Source organism: Notolepis coatsorum (assembly GCF_963971535.1).
Source record: "Notolepis coatsorum genome assembly, chromosome: 11".
NCBI classification, from domain to species: Eukaryota; Metazoa; Chordata; class Actinopteri; order Aulopiformes; family Paralepididae; genus Notolepis; species Notolepis coatsorum.
Window position 1 is genome coordinate 54,413,158 of NC_140175.1, and position 18,627 is coordinate 54,431,784.

Below are 18,627 nucleotides of genomic sequence, written 5' to 3' on the forward strand. Positions count from 1 at the left end.
TGATAAAAAAAAAATTTATTTAATTTTATATAATTTCCTTTTTTTTTATAAAATATATATATTATATAATTAGACTTGTACTTGTATTATCTGCGAGACATCGCCACCACGCAACAAGCTCCACTGTCTGTGTGTACTCTAGTAGCCTCCAGCTACGGCCAGGATTCTCCGGAGCTGCACCTGGACCTATACTCGAGTAGCCTCGAGCAGAGCTACGGCCAGGATTCTCCGGCGCTGCACCTGGACCCTATTGGTGTGCTCAGCAAGCCCTCAGCTCGAATACGCATCGAATCAGTGTTATAAGACATTGATATCAGGAGCAGATCTGTAGCTACTGCTAGCCGGATATATAACGTTAATACAACGCCTCAGTGAATTATTTAGTTCAATGGGACATTTCGTTTTGAACGGTGAACTAACTTGCGCTAACGTGAGCTAACAGGTAGCATACACGTCTCTAGTCTACTAGACTTTGTGGAGCGTTTGTTGATGTCAGGAGCTATCGGTAGCTGGCCGACTAGATACCGTTCGGTTAGACAATGCCTCATCATGTATTAATAAACTAAAAGTGAATAGTTGACTGGGTCATTTTGTAACGGTAGCTAAGCTAACGTTAGTTCAGGGAGACGCCGCCGTCCTCCCGTGTCGCATCCCACTAGACTACTAGACCCGTGTTTACATGCGTGCGGTAGGGGCTGGCACGCCCTCTGCGCGAAGCCTCCTAAATAACTTTTTCCAGTTCGCACATATCTATTATACTAATTCTATCTATTTTTAGGGGCAAATGCGAGTGAAATAGTCGCGCTGTGGTTACATGACGCCATTGCTATTTTAGAGCTGCCCTACCGGTTACACGGTATAGTCAAAATCCATACCGTAGAGCAAATTCATACCGTTTATACCGTATACCGTTTATACCGTCCACCCCTACCTCACGTTACCAGTGGGGATCTGTCTGAGCTCGAACAGGGAAAATACCGCCCCCTATCATCTCTCTGGATGGTATTGCACCCCATTGGATTGGACTGAATGAAATGGATGGGGAAAAAAGAGTCCGGATTCCACATTTTACTTGTCAGGCATGTAATCCGAGCCTACTGCAGTCATTGCCGACCCTCAGAACAGTGTGGAATCGGTATTTCCAGTACCCAGCGTTGGATCAATAAACGCGATCGATATTTGGAATGGCGATCAGGAATTGGAATAATCTTTTTGGAGAACATCTGATCTGAGGTAAGGAATCTATTTGACCAGTCTTGGGATAATCAGAGCTGTTTTCACCTATATATCAACGTGTCCCATATGTGTGTGTGTGGCTGTGAGTGTGTGTGTGCTGATCAGGAAATAAGATAATCGATTTTTCAGCCCGCTTCTATAGTGTGCATAAGTACACATATACTATCGATAATCTAGCGTTTATTTGAAAACGATTCATAAATAGCCGGAAAATGACAATGTGTTTTGTGTATTACAGTAAAGCGTGATTCCTGCAGAATCTTTTGTTGTTCTGAAAGTTAAAAAAAACGAGCGTTTTTCAAAATGGTATAAAACGGAAATGAACAGAAAAAATATATCCGTTTCGACAATGTTAACTGCAAACAAGTCATTGATAAGCGATGGGCGTATTAGACACATAGCCATAATTTAAGATATAGTTTATGCGTTCACAAATGTGATCGCTCTGTCATTGAATAGAGCGTTGGCACTCAACAGGGTATCTAGGACACCCCCTGCTGGCACGGAAAGTGTTAAGGATGGTAATGTCACACTCGTGTAGGGTTGCACGGTATACCGGTATTAGTATAGTACCGCGGTACTAGAGTGTACGAAATGATACTATACTGCGTTTGGAAAAAAACTGTATTTTTTAATTTATTCATTTATGCATGCGAATGCCTTCCTATTGGAGCACAGCGCTGCTGTCAGTGGTGACGTTGTGCTAGTTTACCGGAAGCAACCTTCTGGAATGAAGAACAACAAACTAGTCACGAGAGCTAGCATAGCTCGTCCAACGAATGTTGGCATCAATGGCATGACTACAGTACTGATAGGAGCTACTGTAGCACGTAACGTTAGTTATCACAACCATCGGCAATCGCAGTGAGGATCTTTATTGATTAACGTTAGCTAGCTAGCTTTAACTATAATTTTAGTTCGCTAGCTATATAAGCTAACGTTAGCCGAGTTTATTCTATGCAAAATGTGCTAGCTAGCTAACGTTAATCAATAAAGATCCTCACTGCGATTAGTTAGTTATCATAACCATTGGCAATCGCAGTGAGGATCTTTATTGATTAACGTAATAATACAACCATACTTTTTCTACCCCTTGAATCTTTTTTAACTACAGAAGTCTGCTGCATTTGGCTCAGAGTGACTCCCCCCACTCAGAAGCAACCTAACCTCCGTTTTTTTTAGCAGCATATTAAGTTCACAAATTAGTCCAAAGATGATAAAAGGATCAACAGGGCAGTCACAGAGTTCATCTGTATGGACCAAGTTCCAATATATATACAGTTGAGAAAGCTGGGTTCAGAAACCTTGTACAGCAACTGTTTTGAGTGCAAAAAAAGTTCCCCAGCATTTTGAATGCCATTGCTTTTAATTTAATTTATTTATTCTTGTCATTGTTCATTGTTGTGTTTTAAAATAAAGAACAATAATGACATCTGAGAGTGTTTCCCTGATTTTGAGGAAAAGTATCAAAGTATCGAAATTCATATTGGTATAGTATCGAAACAAAAAATGTTTGTATTGTGACAACCCTATAGAGTGGTGTGTCCATTAGGGTGGGGCATGCATGCATTAGGGTGGTGTAGGGATGGGAATTGATACGATTCCATTATTGATTCTGCTTATCGATCCGATTCTTTATCGATTCCTTTATCGATCCCTGATAAATTTATAATTTAAATAAATAAATTGGAAATGCAACAGAACTAAGCTGGTTGGGAATAACAACATGCAACTTGACATTTCTGATTGTCATTTATTGTTGAGCTCCCATGTCAGAAAAATACAAAAACTGTAAAAAAAAATTTTTTTAACTATACACTTAAATAAAATAATGTATTTGAGATTCTCTTATTTATAAATTCTTTTTTTAGATTTTCTTTTATTCTTAAACTAATTTAATCTATTGAATAACGACCTGTTTAATGTAACTACAGTTCAATATCTTAAACTAATTTAATCTATTGAACTGTAGTTGCATTCAACAGTTATACATCGTATAGGCTGACTAGGCTTGGGTGGTATGACGGTATTACGGTATACCACGGTATTTAGAAATACAGACGGTATGGAAAATCAATACCGTCAAAATCACAGTTTGGTTTCAGTTTCTATTTACACTGAAACAGAGTTTCGACGGGGACTGCATTGGTTGTAGTGCACACACACAGCACGGCCAGCAGAGGGCAGTTTCCTAATGATTGATTGGCTATTGTGAGTCACGTGAGGAGAACACAGAGGTCTTAGCGTCACACTAACCTGTATACTGTATGTAACTTCATCCAGCACAACGAGACGAGAGACGGAGGCACTTCTTTGGGAATGTAATATAAAACGGGGTGAGTGAGTGTTGACATTTTTTAATCCTAATGCAACTGGCTCACGTTGATACCTGGATGGTGGCTAACTAGCTACCGTTAGCTCATGATGATACCTGGATGGTGGCTAACTAGCTACCGTTAACCCTTAGGGGTCACGCTGGAGCTTTGAACCCGTCGGCGGACGACAAAAGAATTAGAATCCCTCTTAAATGCTCAATAAAGGACATCTTTTCAGAAATCGATAAAAATAGAAAAATGGCCATTTCTAGTGCTTTGACATGTAAGGTATACGTCCCCCAACTTGCTAAACCTAATACGACTTGTAAATACGTTTAATTCTTGCTAGATGGTATGCTTGTAATAATCTCCATTTGCGATAAGAACTACATCGCGTCACGAAACGCACATACATGGACGTGCGCACACACAAACAGCGCATAGGTGTTAATCACTGAGTGATCTAATATGCATATTCTTCAGCGCGAGAGGGGGGGGGGGGGTTGTGTTTCTCACTGTCTGTCGTTGATAATATAATCTGAAGAGGTCCTGCATTATTATTATTATTATTATTATCATTCTCGAGAATACACGGGACCCGACGGAACGTTAATTTATGTATTAAAAGTAGTCTTATGCTTTTCATCCTCGCCCGTGTATATACCCACGTCGCGCTAAACAACAAACTACTGTATGGCAGAGACAGAGTGCGTGTGTGTACGAGTTATGAGTTATCTCGCAGTTCATTCAAGCGCGCATCACGGTGATGACAGCTCTCTAGAGTAGAAAGGTGCGCTCACAGGGGCGTAGCTGGAGATTCTGGGCCCCATGAAAGAATCAATTTGTGGGCCCCCAATCTATTAAAAAATGTGGGGCCCCCAATCTATAAAAAAAATGTGGGGCATTTGCTGGGCCCTTGGAATCATCCTAACCCCCCCCCAGCTACTCCCCTGCACACACACACACACACACACACTCTCTCTCTCTCTCTCTCAAACAGAGAAATCAAAAGAAATCAGTGCATTACAGAAGGAATTTCTTGTACAGTCTTGTACAGTGGGTGACAATATTGTCACAAGGGAAGATGAAATTACATACCTATATCTCCCTCTCTCTCCCTCCATCTCTCCTCTGTATCTCCCTCTTTCTTTCTCTTCCTCTATATCCCTCTCTCCCCCCCTCTCCCTCTCCCTCTATCTCTTCTTTCTTTCTTTCTTTCTTTCTTTCTTTCTTTCTTTCTTTCTTTCTTTCTTTCTTTCTTTCTTTCTTTCTTTCTTTCTTTCTTTCTTTCTTTCTTTCTTTCTTTCTCTCTCTCTCTCTCTCTCTCTCTCTCTCTCTCTCTCTCTCTCTCTCTCTCTCTCTCTCTCTCTCTCTCTCTCTCTCTCTCTCTCTCTCTCTCTCTCTCTCTCTCTCAGTATCACTGACTACCACGGCAAGCCTATAGAAAATGATTCTATTTAATATAGGGATGTCCCAATCGCCTTTTTTTGCTTCCGATCCGATCCCGATCATGTGATTTTAAATATCTATCGATCCGATCGTTTCCGATCCGATCTTTCACATTAGTAATCAATTTTGACGCATTTTTGTCAGAAACTGGCGGAGCGAGACAAGCCCCTCTGTAGCCCCTTTCGTGACTTTCGGTTTGCAAGCCTGGGGCTTTTGTTATTACATTCACCCTGAGAAATGTGCTTCTGCTTCATATGAGAAATATTAAAAGTTTCAATATATGTTTGCACATTAGTATACATTCAGTGTTCGACTTACGTAATGGTCCATTCTGGTCTGAAACGCAGACGATAATCCTCAGTCACGTTATCCTCCAGGTGAAAAGTTAGTCTGAAAACTTCGCCTCCAGCCTGTCCTCCTTGCAAACATTGCAACTGGCTTGACTTTCTATTTTAAAATGCTTAGTTCCAAACCTCTGACATTAAGTCTAGCTGCTCAAGTCAGTGGATATTAACCGTGTTAGCTCGCGGCATGCTTCACTGAGTCTCCACAACATAGCAGAGAGTAGCGTTAGCGTTAGTGTTAGTGTTAGCTCGCGGCATGCTTCACTGAGTCTCCACAACATAGCAGAGAGTAGCGTTAGCGTTAGCTCGTGGCATGCTTCCCTGAGTCTCCACAACATAGCAGAGAGTAGCGTTAGCGTTAGTGTTAGCGTTAGCTCGTGGCATGCTTCCTTGAGTCTGTTGTTGTGATGTGGAGCGTGTAGCCAGTCTAAATTAAAGGGAGTGTGTTTGTTGCAGCGGTGTAAATTAAAGGGGAATGTGTTTGTTGTGGACAATTATTCTGCTCTGTGTGACAATAAATACATGAATGATGATATATTATATGTAATTTAAAACCAAAACTAAGGCCTCCGTATGAGTTTAAGACGTGGACATGGTCATGTTTGTTGAATAAAATTTTTCTTTTTTTGACTGCCGATTTTTATTATTATTTTTTCCTGATCCCCGAGCCTCTGAAAAGCACGTGATCGACGCCGATCACGTGATCGGATCGGGACATCCTTAATTTAATAATAATAATTATTATTATAAATGTCTCTCTCTGTTTCTTTCTTTCTTTCTTTCTTTCTTTCTTTCTTTCTTTCTTTCTTTCTTTCTTTCTTTCTTTCTTTCTTTCTTTCTTTCTTTCTTTCTTTCTTTCTTTCTTTCTTTCTCTCTCTTTCTATTATATTACTATTATATATCTATCTAAACCTCTGTCTATCTAGTGTGTGTATGCATGGCATCAAATCAAAGTGTGTGTTGCCTGTATTGATCAGTCACACTATACCCCCATTCAGCCGTAATTGTTCCCTGATGGGCCTTTGTTTCATGGTGTGAAGTAGTCATTGACATTGACATCACATTGCATTCTGGGAAGGAGTGTAGTTCCCTTATCATTAGCTGAATTCACTGAATTCTCTTCAGAGGCTCCTGCTGCAAATTGGTAATGACTGTACCAGAATGTTTGATAGGACATTGATTGAAAACTATCGTCTCAAATTTGACAATTGATGGCTTATTTTGAAGGTATGAATCTGTAATTTTACATTATGTAACAAAAAAAAAGAGAATATTCTGAGAAGGTGGAGCTAGAAACTCTAGACCTCAGGGGGTTAACTCACGTTGATACCTGGATGGTGGCTAACTAACTGCCGTTAGCTCACGTTGATACCTGGATGGTGGCTAACTAGCTACCGTTAGCTCACGTTGATACCTGGATGGTGGCTAACTAGCTACCGCTAGCTCACGTTGATACCTGGATGGTGGCTAACTAGCTACCGTTAGCTCACGTTGATACCTGGATGGTGGCTAACTAGCTACCGTTAGTTCATGTTGATACCTGGATGGTGCCGGCAGTGGCTACCGTTCTGTGATTTGTTTACTTCGAGGTTGAAGAAAGTGCACTTTCAGGTTGAAAGAATGGCCTTAATCTCAACGTGTTTCAATATAAGCGAGCGTTATGTATGGAGATAACGAGTATATTGTTAGCCGCCCCCCCCCCCCCCCCCCCCCCCCCCCCCCCCCCCCACTGATGAAAATTAAAGTCATACTGTCGTATACCGGGGTATTATGTCAGCAAGGTATGACGGTATGAAAAAAATTATACCGCCCAAGCCTAACATCCAGTACAAGAATCTAGTTCGTTGGTTGACTTTTTTTATTACACTGGATGCCATTTTGTCACATGAAAGATTTGCCTCTAGGATGGAACCCAGGTATGTAATTTCATCTTTCCTTGTGACAATATTGTCACCCACTGTAACTGAGAAGCCTTCGGTCTTGCTGAGTTTGTAATTTGATTTGTACCCCTGTCCCCTCCCATTTAATAGTGTCCGCCATTTTGTGTACATTTAGAATTGGTTAATTAATCATTAAGTATTTGTCAATCTCATTATTTAAATACAGTCAGGGTTGTGTAGCCCCTTAGCTACAATTGGTCCTTCGAGCCGGATAATATCAGTGATAATATGGCTAGCGGCGGACACTCCCAACCAGATCTCCCCATTAGAACGCCCTATGCGCCAGAGTCAGCCTCCGTACCTGGAGGGCTACGCTGTAGATCTACCGACTCTAGCTTACAGGGGAGGACAAGCGAGGCATGACTTGACTAGACCCACAGAGTACCGTGCCCCCGACGAGGATCTTGGGGCACGTAAGAAGACCAGGTCGCCGCCCAGCCCGGGCAGCCCCGGAACAAGGTCATCAGCGTCATCCCCAAGCGGGTCCGACAGGATGCTAGCGGAAGCCCTAATCGCCACGATAGCCGCCATGGCTGAAAGGGAACGCCTCCAGGTTTCTGGACTTCATCAGAGAAGACCCAGCACAATATACCGATTTGCGTATGTGCCTAGAGACAATCATGTCGGGAGTACAGGACGAGAGATACAAGTACGCCATCCTTCTTAAACATCTCAAGGTAACTAGAGCGCACAACATTGTGCTGGCATACTCCAATTCACCCACTCCCTACTCTGACGCCCTAGCTGCCCTTGACGGACGTTATGGACGTACGTGGGATTATGTCATCCAGGAGATACGCAAGATCGAACATCTCCCCCCGGCTAAAGACAACCGGGCCCTGGATGACCTATCAGTCAAAGTACAGTCCCTAGTGGGGATGTTCGGGTCCCAACGGGAGAAGGGGATGTATAAGCTGTACGCCAACTCAAACGTGGAACGCATTCTAGAGAAGCTCTCCCCATTCTGCCAAGAACGGTTTTGGCGGCAACGAGACCACCGTGACCCGAATGCCCCAGAGCAGTCACTGCTGGATCTTGCCGACTTCCTCGCCAGAGAGGTTAGCAGCCTACGGATCGACACCTTTGCACGGGGTGGCTCGAACCTCATAGAGGGACAGAGGAAGGCTAAAGACCAAGGCAGGCCCATCACAGTGATGCACCAAGCCGAGTGTGTTGCGGCAGAAGAGTCACACACCCCTTCCAAGGGGAAGTGGAAGGTCGCATGTCAATACTGCGACAGCGAACACTGGCTGTCATAGTGCGACGCATTCAACAAACTGACCACCGCCGAAGTAAGTCTGGATTAAAGCCAACCGCTGCTGCTTCCGCTGCCGCCTTAAGAAGAAGTGTGGCAAGTGTAAGGGCACTCACCTCGAAGCACTGCACGAGTGCAACAAACGGAACCCTGCTCCACCGATCGACTCGGGAGCTGACGTACTCTACATCGACCCGCGAAGAGTGGTAGTTCCAGAGTGCTCCTCAAGGTGGTTCGAGTGCTCCTTAATCACCCAGATAAAGTAATTGACACCTACGCCGTCCTTGACGACGGTTCGGAGAAGACGCTCCTCCTCGCCTCCGTGACTTAGTTGGACCTGCGGGGACCCGAGGAGACCATGACTCTCCGTACCATTCATCGAGACTTGAAGACCATCAGAGGTGAAAGTGTCTCATTCACCATCGCAGCGATTGACCAGCCTGAGAAGCAGTACGTCATTGGCAAGGCATTTATGAGCCACGTCATTGGCTTGTCACATTACGATTACCCCATCCAACAACTGAAGGAAAAGTACGACCACCTACGCCAACTGCCCATACCGCCTATCGGCGGCGCACACCGACCCTACTCATTGGGTCCGACCACGCGGACCTCATCGTCCCTACGGACGCGATCCACCTCGGACCCAGAGGATGCCCGGCCATGGTTAAGACCCGGCTGGGGTGGACGCTCCAGGGCCCCCTCTCTCTGGGCCTTCCAGCCGACCAACGTCGACCCGCTGCCTTTACACCAAGGTGAGCGACACGGACCCCACTCTCCTGCAGCACATTGAGCGGTTATGGACGCTAGATGCGCTGCCATTCAAGAACGAATGGAAGATGGTCCGGTCCAAGGAGGACAAGTTTGCCATCGCTCTACTAGAGCAGAAGACCACTAGGGTCAAGGTCAACGGAGTGCTAAGGTACGTGACCCCATTCTTGAGGCGGGAAGGGATGCCCACTCTACACGTGCCTAAGGGAGCTACGCACCACTACCTGCATAGCACTGAGCGGCGCCTCGCCAAGAACCCCAAATGGGCGTCAATCTATCGCACCGAGATCGAGAAGCTGGCGGCGGCCAGCCACATAAAGAAAATCGATGACCGTGAGGCAGAAGGGACGACGGAGTCCTGGTACGTGCCCCACCACAAGGTCACGCACAATGGCAAAGACTGCATTGTGTTCAATTGCAGCCATCAGATTGGACAGCAGAATCTGAATAGCCTACTCCTGCCCGGTCCCACACTTGGACCCTCCCTCCTCTGCGTCCTGATACATTTCCGTCAGGACAAAGTGGCCATCAGCGGTGACATCAAGGGGATGTTCTTACAAGTCCGGCTGATGGAGGAAGACGAGCCTTTACTGAGGTTTCTGTGGAGGGAGAGGCTCGACGACGAACAACCCTCGATATACCAATGTGAGGTACTCCCCTTCGGCACCACCTGCAGCCCGTGCTGTGCCACGTTTGCGTTACATAAACACGTGGCTGAAGACCCTGGAGCTGGCGATGATGTCCGACACAGCGTCGAGCGATGTTTCTACGTAGACAACTGTCTACAGAGCGTATACACACCAGGAGAAGCAGAGAGCATCATGATGAAGCTACGGGCTTCGCTAGTCAAAGGTGGATTCGACCTCCGACAGTGGGCCAGTAGCGACCCTCAAGTCCTCCGGCACCTCCCTCCAGAGACAAAGGCCGCTAGCAGCGAGACCTGGATGGCACACACCCCAGGCAAAGCACAAGAGATGACCCTGGGTCTCGTCTGGCGCTTTAAAACGGACTCGCTTCACTACCGGCACACGCCTCCGAGGACGGACCAGGAGGCATCCACGACTAGGCTGACCACTCGGCGGAGTGTGTAGGGATGGGAATCGAAAACCTGTTCCCGTTGGGAGCCGGTTCCTAATTGTCCGATTCCTGGAATCGCATGCCTCCGTGACTATCGATTTCCGACAGTTGCGCATTTTAAAACAATAACGTTAGCTCCCCGCACGCAGCCATAGAGCAGACTATTTGATTCCTTAAGGGCTCGAAATTGCCTGGGCTTTGGTTGCATATGCTCCCGAAATGCTCCCGCTGTTTGACTGTTTCTATGTGCAGTGAAAACTACTCTAATGTTTTGCAACCTAGTCATTCATTTAATTCGGGGTAATCTAACGTTAGCTGCGGAGCTAACGCTAGCTAACCAAGCTCATACAACACAGAGACAGACACACTGAGCTCAATAGAAAGGGTGGGGGCGAGCAGGGACCGGGGAGGGAGCCGTGTGTGTGTGGTGTGGTGTGTGTGTGTGTGTGTTCTGAAAGACCAGAGACAGAGGAGTCAGAGGAATGGCGGCCTGTTGAATGAGCTGTGGTTGCATTCAATGGGTCGTTATTCAATAGATTAAATTAGTTTAAGAATAAATAAAAAAAAATGGTTTAAGAGAATCTCAAATACATTCTTTTATTTAAGTGTATAGTTAAATTATAAATCTTTTTTACAGTTTTTGTATTTTTCTGACATGGAGGCTCAACAATAAATGACAATCAGAAATGTCAAGTTGCTGGTTATTGCCAAAAAATTTATTTCAACAAAATGGAAGTCAGATCTCCTGTTGCCATTTGGGATACGGCTTAACGTTTCAGCTTTCAGAGGTGAAGAGCTGTATCCCTCTAGAAAAGGTGACTTATTCACTAAGGAACAGGGTTGATCATTTCAATAAAATTTTGCAGACTTTTCTGGACTATCTAGGAGCTCTCACACCCGACTTGACTGAATGACCTTCTCATTGATCTCTCTAGTAGCTCCATTCTGGTAATGTGTTGCGGTCATCCTGTATCTCTCAATGTCTCTGAAAATATTGTTATTTTTTGTTCTGTTTTTATTGTTTAATTTTTTTTTTTCTGTTTTCCTGATGTGTTTGTTTACATATGTAGGGACCTCTATCACTTTATCCTACACATTTACAACGGATTTACCATAGGCATATATAGGCACCCACATATAGTTGTTAGTTATTGTTGTTGTTATTACTGTCTTGTAATTGTCTCAGTATTGTCATTTGTGTATGTTTTGAATAATGGAAAATCTAAATAAAATATAAAAAAAAAAAAATGTCAAGTTGCATGTTATTCTAACCAGCTTAGTTATGTTGCATTTCCAATTAATTTATTTAAATTCTAAATGCATCAGGGATCGATAAGGGAATCGATAAAGAATCGGATCGATAAGCAGAATCGATAATGGAATCGTAATCTTATCAATTCCCATCCCTAGGAGTGTGTACCGAACACTCGCCAGCCAGTACGACCCCATGGGGTGCATCCTCCCCTTCACCACACAGGCCAAGATGCTGGTGAGGGAACTATGGGCAAAGGAGCAGGGCTGGGAGACGACCCCATACCCGAGCACCTCGCCGCCAAATGGAGGGAGTGGGAGGATGAACTCATCTTACTCCACGAGGTTGCCATCCCGCAGAGCTACTCCCCTCCTACCGAGCGATTGGAGACTTGCGAGATCGACCTGCACGTCTTCAGCGACGCCTCGGAGATGGCATACGGATCAGTGGCCTACCTGAGGGCTCGAGAAGAGGGAGGAGAAGTCCACGTAGCCTTTGTCCTGGCCCGCTCGAAGGGTTGATTCCGCGACGAGCTCTGCACAGCCCTGGTAGGCGTACAACTTGCCAAGATGGTGAAAGAGGAGCTCACCATACCGGTGCATGAGATCGTCCTATGGTCAGACTCTATGACCGTGATCACCTGGCTCTAGTCCCCCTCCTGCCGGTACAAGGTGTTTGTAGGAGTCCGCATATCGGAAATCCAGGACCTGGTAGGAGCGGAATGTTGGCAATATGTTGTTACCAAGCAGAACCCGGCGGATGTCATCACACGGCGGATGCCCCTAGCCGACCTCACCCGTCCCAACTCATACAGTGACGGTCCAGAGTTCCTCAGACTCCCGCAGGAGGAGTGGCCTATCCCAACACCTCGGGCTGCGAACCAGGACGAGTCAGAGATAAAGAAAATAAGTCCATGTTCTGCGGGCTCAGTCAAGTCAAGCCCAGGCTCCAACGGGCCCAAACCTTAGATGACTGCCAGACTCTGAAGAATGCCCAAAAAAGGACATTCCTCTGGCACCACCAGGAGCTCATCCCCACCACAGACCTCAGTGCAGCCGCCTATGTGGAAGCGGAACTCCTGGTGCTGCAGAGGGCACAGAGAGATTATTTCCCAGAGGAAAGGGAGTGTCTGACTAGGGCGAAGCCGGTCCCATCAGAAAGTAGACTCCTCACCTTGGCCCCAGAAATCCAAGCCCAGGGCCTCATTAGGGTGGGGGGCCGGTTGAGACGGCCCCGGACTTGGCAGAGGATGTGAAGCATCCCATCGTCCTAAGCAACCCACACAGGGTAACAGACCTGATCATTCAGAAGTATGATGAGGTGGTGTGCCATGCGGGGACAGATCGAGTGTTCGCGGAGATCCGGCGGCGCTTTTGGATACTCCAAGGGAGAGAAGCTGTACGCCGGTTCCAACGAACTTGCCCTACCTGTCGCAAGTGGAGAGCACAGCCTATTATACCGAAGATGGCCGATCTGCCTCCCTGCCGCCTCAGAGTCGGCAAGCGGGCCTTCCATTCCACAGGAGTGGATTGCTTCGGGCCCTTCAACGTTAAGAAAGGAAGAGGAACGGAGAAGAGGTGGGGTATTGTATATAAATGCTTGACCACCAGAGCTGTCCACATTGAGCTCCTCCAGTCTATGAGTACCGACTCATTCCTCATGTCTGAGCTACGTGGCCAGGTGAGCCGAGTTATCAAGGGCTCGGTTGGGAAGGTCAGAGCTGCAGAGGTCATCGTCCAAGGGCGGACCTATACCAGACCAGTAGCTAAGTTGATTGAGCTTCCTGCTTTCCCTGACTCCACTGACGATGACGATAACCCATCGACTTTATAGCTTACCTCCAACTCCCCATAGGCCCTTATGGAGAGATCGACTTGACATTTGATATTAATCTGTGCCCCAATTTATTTTGTTAGTTAATTAGGTTCCGACTAATTAGGGTGCGGCTGTTCTGAAGGTCCAGATTAATGATTAGAATTAGTTCAACAAAAAGTCCATGTTTATTATTTTCTATACCTTTTATATATTGTTTATTTGTATAAGATATATTTACTCTGTTTATTATATTTTCGTATGCTCCTTGTACCGCGCACTGTATACAGTGTGAGCCCATGCACCCACGTATTGAGACGGAGAAGTGTTACCGTTAGTATGTATACAGCACGAGCCCACGCACCCACGTATTGGGACGGAGAAAAAGTTACAGTTAGTCGGGGAAGAAAAGTGTATGATGAGAGGTGTTTTGCTATGCGCTGTGGTGGTAACGTTGTTGGGTTATTAGTTGGAAACTGTGTCATTGTGTCGCCAAGGGAGAGGAGGAGTACCATACTCCAGCATCGATCTGCCGACGGGCAGAGGCGACGTTAGACTGAGTTCGGTTGCGGCTGAACGCCACCAACGGACTGTATGCTAGTTAGCCCCACTATAAAGGGTATCGTCTATTTTCTATGAAGAAAAGTGGATCTGTGTTGTCCTCTGAGGTCCCAAAAAAAGGTGTGGTGCAGTAGAATGATTTGAAACCACATGTTCGCTCCGAGTGCCCACAAGGCAAGCAGTTTATTAACTACACACGACGTAATCAATTACCGCTACACAATGCGCACTCAGTAAATTGGGTGGTCCCTTAAAGACGCACACTGTATTTGTCACATGCGCCGGGAGTCACCGTTACTCAAAAAGTTCACAGATTATAAGATAATTGTACAAAAAAAGCGTTGCTGAGACGAGCATAACGCTTTGTCTCCTAATATTCTTATGTCGATTTGATATCAATGTCCTTCACCGATGAGGTTGTGCTGAAGGTTGATCTTTTCAGCATTCTCAGTTTCTCCTTCTAACCTGTTTCCCGCGCCCTCCTTTTTATAACAGAGTCCCAGGTGCCTGTGTGACCTCACAGGAAGTGACATCACAAAAGGGTTTCTCCCCATCAGAAGCTGGTTACCTTCAAATTTGAACAAGGGGCGGTCTTGGCCACCCCAACGGCTCTTTGCCATAACGTTTAACTCCAAATTGGTTTTATGTCCAAATCAAATTAAATCATTCCTTTGTTTAGTACAAGATACACATATTATTCTAAGTCTTCTCCTGGCGCACATTCCAATGTTATTTATCACACTTTTCACCATGGTATAACACAATTGTCAGTTATAGTCATCCAACCAGGGTTGGAAATAAATAAAAAAATTCCAGGGCTTTTTTTGCCCCCCTTAATTGATTTTTGGGGGCTTTTTTTTGTATTTCGGGGGCACAGAATTTTTAAGATGAAAATTAACAAAGATTATATAACATTGTCGACACATTTTTTTACAGTCTTCGTCCCTATGTTTGATAACGTCATGTTAATGTCTCCATATATAGGGCTCTACGCTAACCTTTGGAGCACACAAAGAAATAGTAGAGCACAGTGAAAATTGTTCAAGTAACACAGAGTTTATTAACAAATTATGTATTACATGCATATTATACTGTGCGTGTGCATACTAGGGATTCGGCGTGAGTAATCGATTAATCTATGAGAAAAATCGAGAAAAAAATTGAAATTTCATAATCATGAAATTTTATTTTTTATTAACATATCTTTTCACATGTATGTGTAAGATTATAACTGTTTGTTGGTTTCCTTAAACATATATACGTGAATGAACAAAAATAAGTAAAAAAATAAATAAAAATAAAATTCAAAATAAAAATTTTAAGTTTTGTTTTCATTTTCGAGTAATACAATACACGATCACTCGATTATAGCATGCGATCAATCGATCTGGATTTCTTTTTTTAAATACCCATCCCTAGTGCATACTAAGGGCTAAACATCTGTGCAAAGTGTCGGGGGCTTTTCTTGCCCCCCTTAACTGATTTTCGAGGGCATTTGGTAAATTTTCAAGGGCATTTTGCCCCAAGCCCCCCTTAATTTCGAACCTTTTAATCACTATTTTAAATTAGGTTTTACCTGAAAACATGTCATTCTAACCAGTTAAATTACTCTATGTCCAATTGAATATTGGCAACAGTCTTCAACCATAGTTCTTACGTTGGCCTAGGACTTAGGCTCTAAACCATATTAAGTTTAATATCCATGTGTTCCCCTGATGAGCATATCTTTTTAATGGTAATGAAAATTGAGTTGCACTGTTTTCTAATATAGCAAATCATATTCTAAAGAAGAAGAGTTATTCTTTCATATATTTTCAGTAACTCCTCCTGTGACCGGTTCCATGCTGTCTGTCTCACAGGCCGGCCTGTTGATGTGATCAGCCACTTCTATTGTTCCCCAGTCCCCAGCTGCTAATCTGGTGTTTATATGCAAATGCTGGTGTCAGCTGACAACATTCCAAGTGGTCCTGCAAACACACACGAGGTCCCCACAATATTGACCCTTCTTGGGGCTTGGCTGATAATGTGTTTATAAGACAATTTGGGTTATGTCTAGAGATAAACACTGATTATTAAAAACTGGTATTGTGAAGCCTTCATAATACCACAAGGGCTAACGAGCTATCATACCAGAAACTTGGGCATTTTTGGACAATAGGAACCCGGTCCGTATGAGACCCTCCTATCCAGCAGCGACTACCCGACGGTCTTCCTACATCAGCCTCTGAACCGGAACTCCAGAAATCGTCATTTCAGTCATCGCCATTCTCCTCCGGACAATTCACCATCCACCCCCCTCCTTCAGAGCTCCAACGGCCTGGTACCATTAACTTAGGAATCATAATAATTCGGAAATTGTGATATATATAAATTGTATAATAATTAGGATACTGGCTAGGTTATATGAAAATTGTATTAGCCCCATGATATTTGTTGTTAATAGTGTCCGCCATTTTGTGTACATTTAGAATTGGTTAATTAATAATTTAGTATTTGTCAATCTCATTATTTAAATACAGTCAGGGTTGTGTAGCCCCTTAGCTACAGTGTGTGTATTAGGGTGGTGCATGCATTAGGGTGGCATGTGCATTAGGGTGGTGCATGCATTAAGGTGTGTGTGCATTAGGGTGATGCATGCATTAAGGTGTGTGTGCATTAGGGTGATGCATGCATTAAGGTATTAGGAGTGTATTAAATGGGTGGTGCCTGCTTTAGAGTGTGTGCATTAGAGTGATGCGTGCATTACGATGACGCATGCATTAGGGTGGTATGTGCATTAGGGTGGTATGTGCATTAGGGTGGTGCGTGCATTAGGGTGGTGTGTGCATTAGGGTGGTGTGTGCATTAGGGTGGTATGTGCATTAGGGTGTGCGTTAGGAGCAGCACAGTTGCTAGTGGGCCTTTTAGACTGTCTTGTTTCAATACTTCAGTCAAGTCATGGTGGATATATAGGTATTGTTACAAAGGGTCAGATTAAACCGAATATATATATTTATTGCTTGAGATCCCATGTATACTATTTGTATATCGTTTGATATCCCTTGTATATTCTTTGTACATATACACGGAATATCCCTTTAACTGGTACAGGACAGACCATAATATTCGTTCTCCTATTGGAAGCGATCCCCTAGGCGCCACGGCCATACCCCCAATGCCGAGTTCAAAGCCACCGCCAAGGCTTGTCTCAACATGCCCAGTTTTGCGCAGGAATACGAGACAGAAATGAGGTTGGCACTAGATTATTCACCGTACGTATAAATACGTCGCAGGTGGATACAGCAGTTAGTTACCCAATAAGTTGAAGCCTCACACCACGATACAACGTGCTGTGAAGTGGGCCCGTTTTGCCCCGAAATAGAGCCTTGAGACCGCGTGCGAATTGATAGCTGAAGTGTCAGAGTTTAACGCTGTATCGTTGAGTTCGACCTATTCTATTATTAAGTAATAGTCTATTATGTATAGTGTATCGTGCGGCTACCGTTCTACAGTGACCAGCATTACCAACGTTTCATCGTACCGAGCTAGTGTGCTTATCCAGGCTGGGCGGCTTAACCTGGTGCCGTCATCTGAGGAGCCCTAGACGAGAACCGTGTGGATATGTACACTGGATAACCTACCCGACGACTACAGAGCCCTTTTCGGCTGGATTATATTTGCTTTGGTCCTGTAGCTGTTGGAGCGGAGAATCGTCTACACCCACTGTTGTGTGGGATTTACCCTGTGAGGAGCACCGTCGAGCCCGCCTCTAGTACTCTGAGGCTGGCTAGCTTTCCTCCATGCGGCACTGCATACCGGAGAATAGCTGTTGTTCGTCTACGGATCAAGGGATTATTGCACTGTCTCCTGTACCTGGAGTCTCCTTATTCCTCGTTGACCCAGACTTTCTGCTACCGACAAATCCTCTCCCCTGCTGGCTTACAACCGGAGGGACCCCTTTAGTATCTCCAGCTGATCTACTAGTGTACCATATATAATTCTTATGATACAGGTGGTATTAATTATCTCCTGCGTAATATGCTCATGGACTTACGCTCTTGACCTATTCATGCACATTCTTCGCCTTACAAGCGCAACTCTCAATCTTGATAAGTAATGTAAGATAATCTTCGTGCTGCTAATAAATATTCTTCTAAACAGTATTTCTTGTGAAGCCGTGTTATTGTGGGTGTGTTCATCTCATATACCTGTGTACTGTATGGCCAGTAGTAATGTACATAACGCAGTAGTGGTTTAATGATACCATACTTATTCAATACAGTCAGGGAATTGTACCCCTCAGTTACAGGTATTGTCTATTTTCTTTTACAATAAAAGTGAAATCTTTTATTGTTTGTCTACACTTTTCAATACCAGGGCAGGTAGCATTGATTTTTATTTTATTGGATAGATATTGATCGTATTGCTTTTCAATGCCCAGACATATGGTCACCTCCAATGGTGTAAAATGAAAAGGATGAAGGATGTGTTGTATTGGCTTAAAGGGGACATGCATTGCTATTCCTAGCACTATTTGGGCAACTTTACACAATTCCTGTGAGTCTATGGAACACCTCTGTAAGGTTTTATTTAAAAAAAAAATGCATTGTTTTATATTTCTAATCAAGTACTCAAA

At 44.4% G+C, this 18,627-nt stretch overlaps 1 protein-coding gene across 1 annotated transcript in view; it reads left to right on the forward strand.

Moving 5' to 3' along the window:
* Window positions 1-13,103: 13,103 nt before the first annotated feature.
* LOC311237130 (protein phosphatase Slingshot homolog 1-like) overlaps window positions 13,104-18,627 on the forward strand; it is a gene marked incomplete at its 5' end in the record, with an annotated part of 85,171 nt that continues 79,647 nt past the window's right edge. The window contains 1 exon segment of the mRNA XM_084324936.1: window positions 13,104-13,216. Within this exon segment, the coding sequence (XP_084181062.1) occupies window positions 13,104-13,216 (113 nt within the window).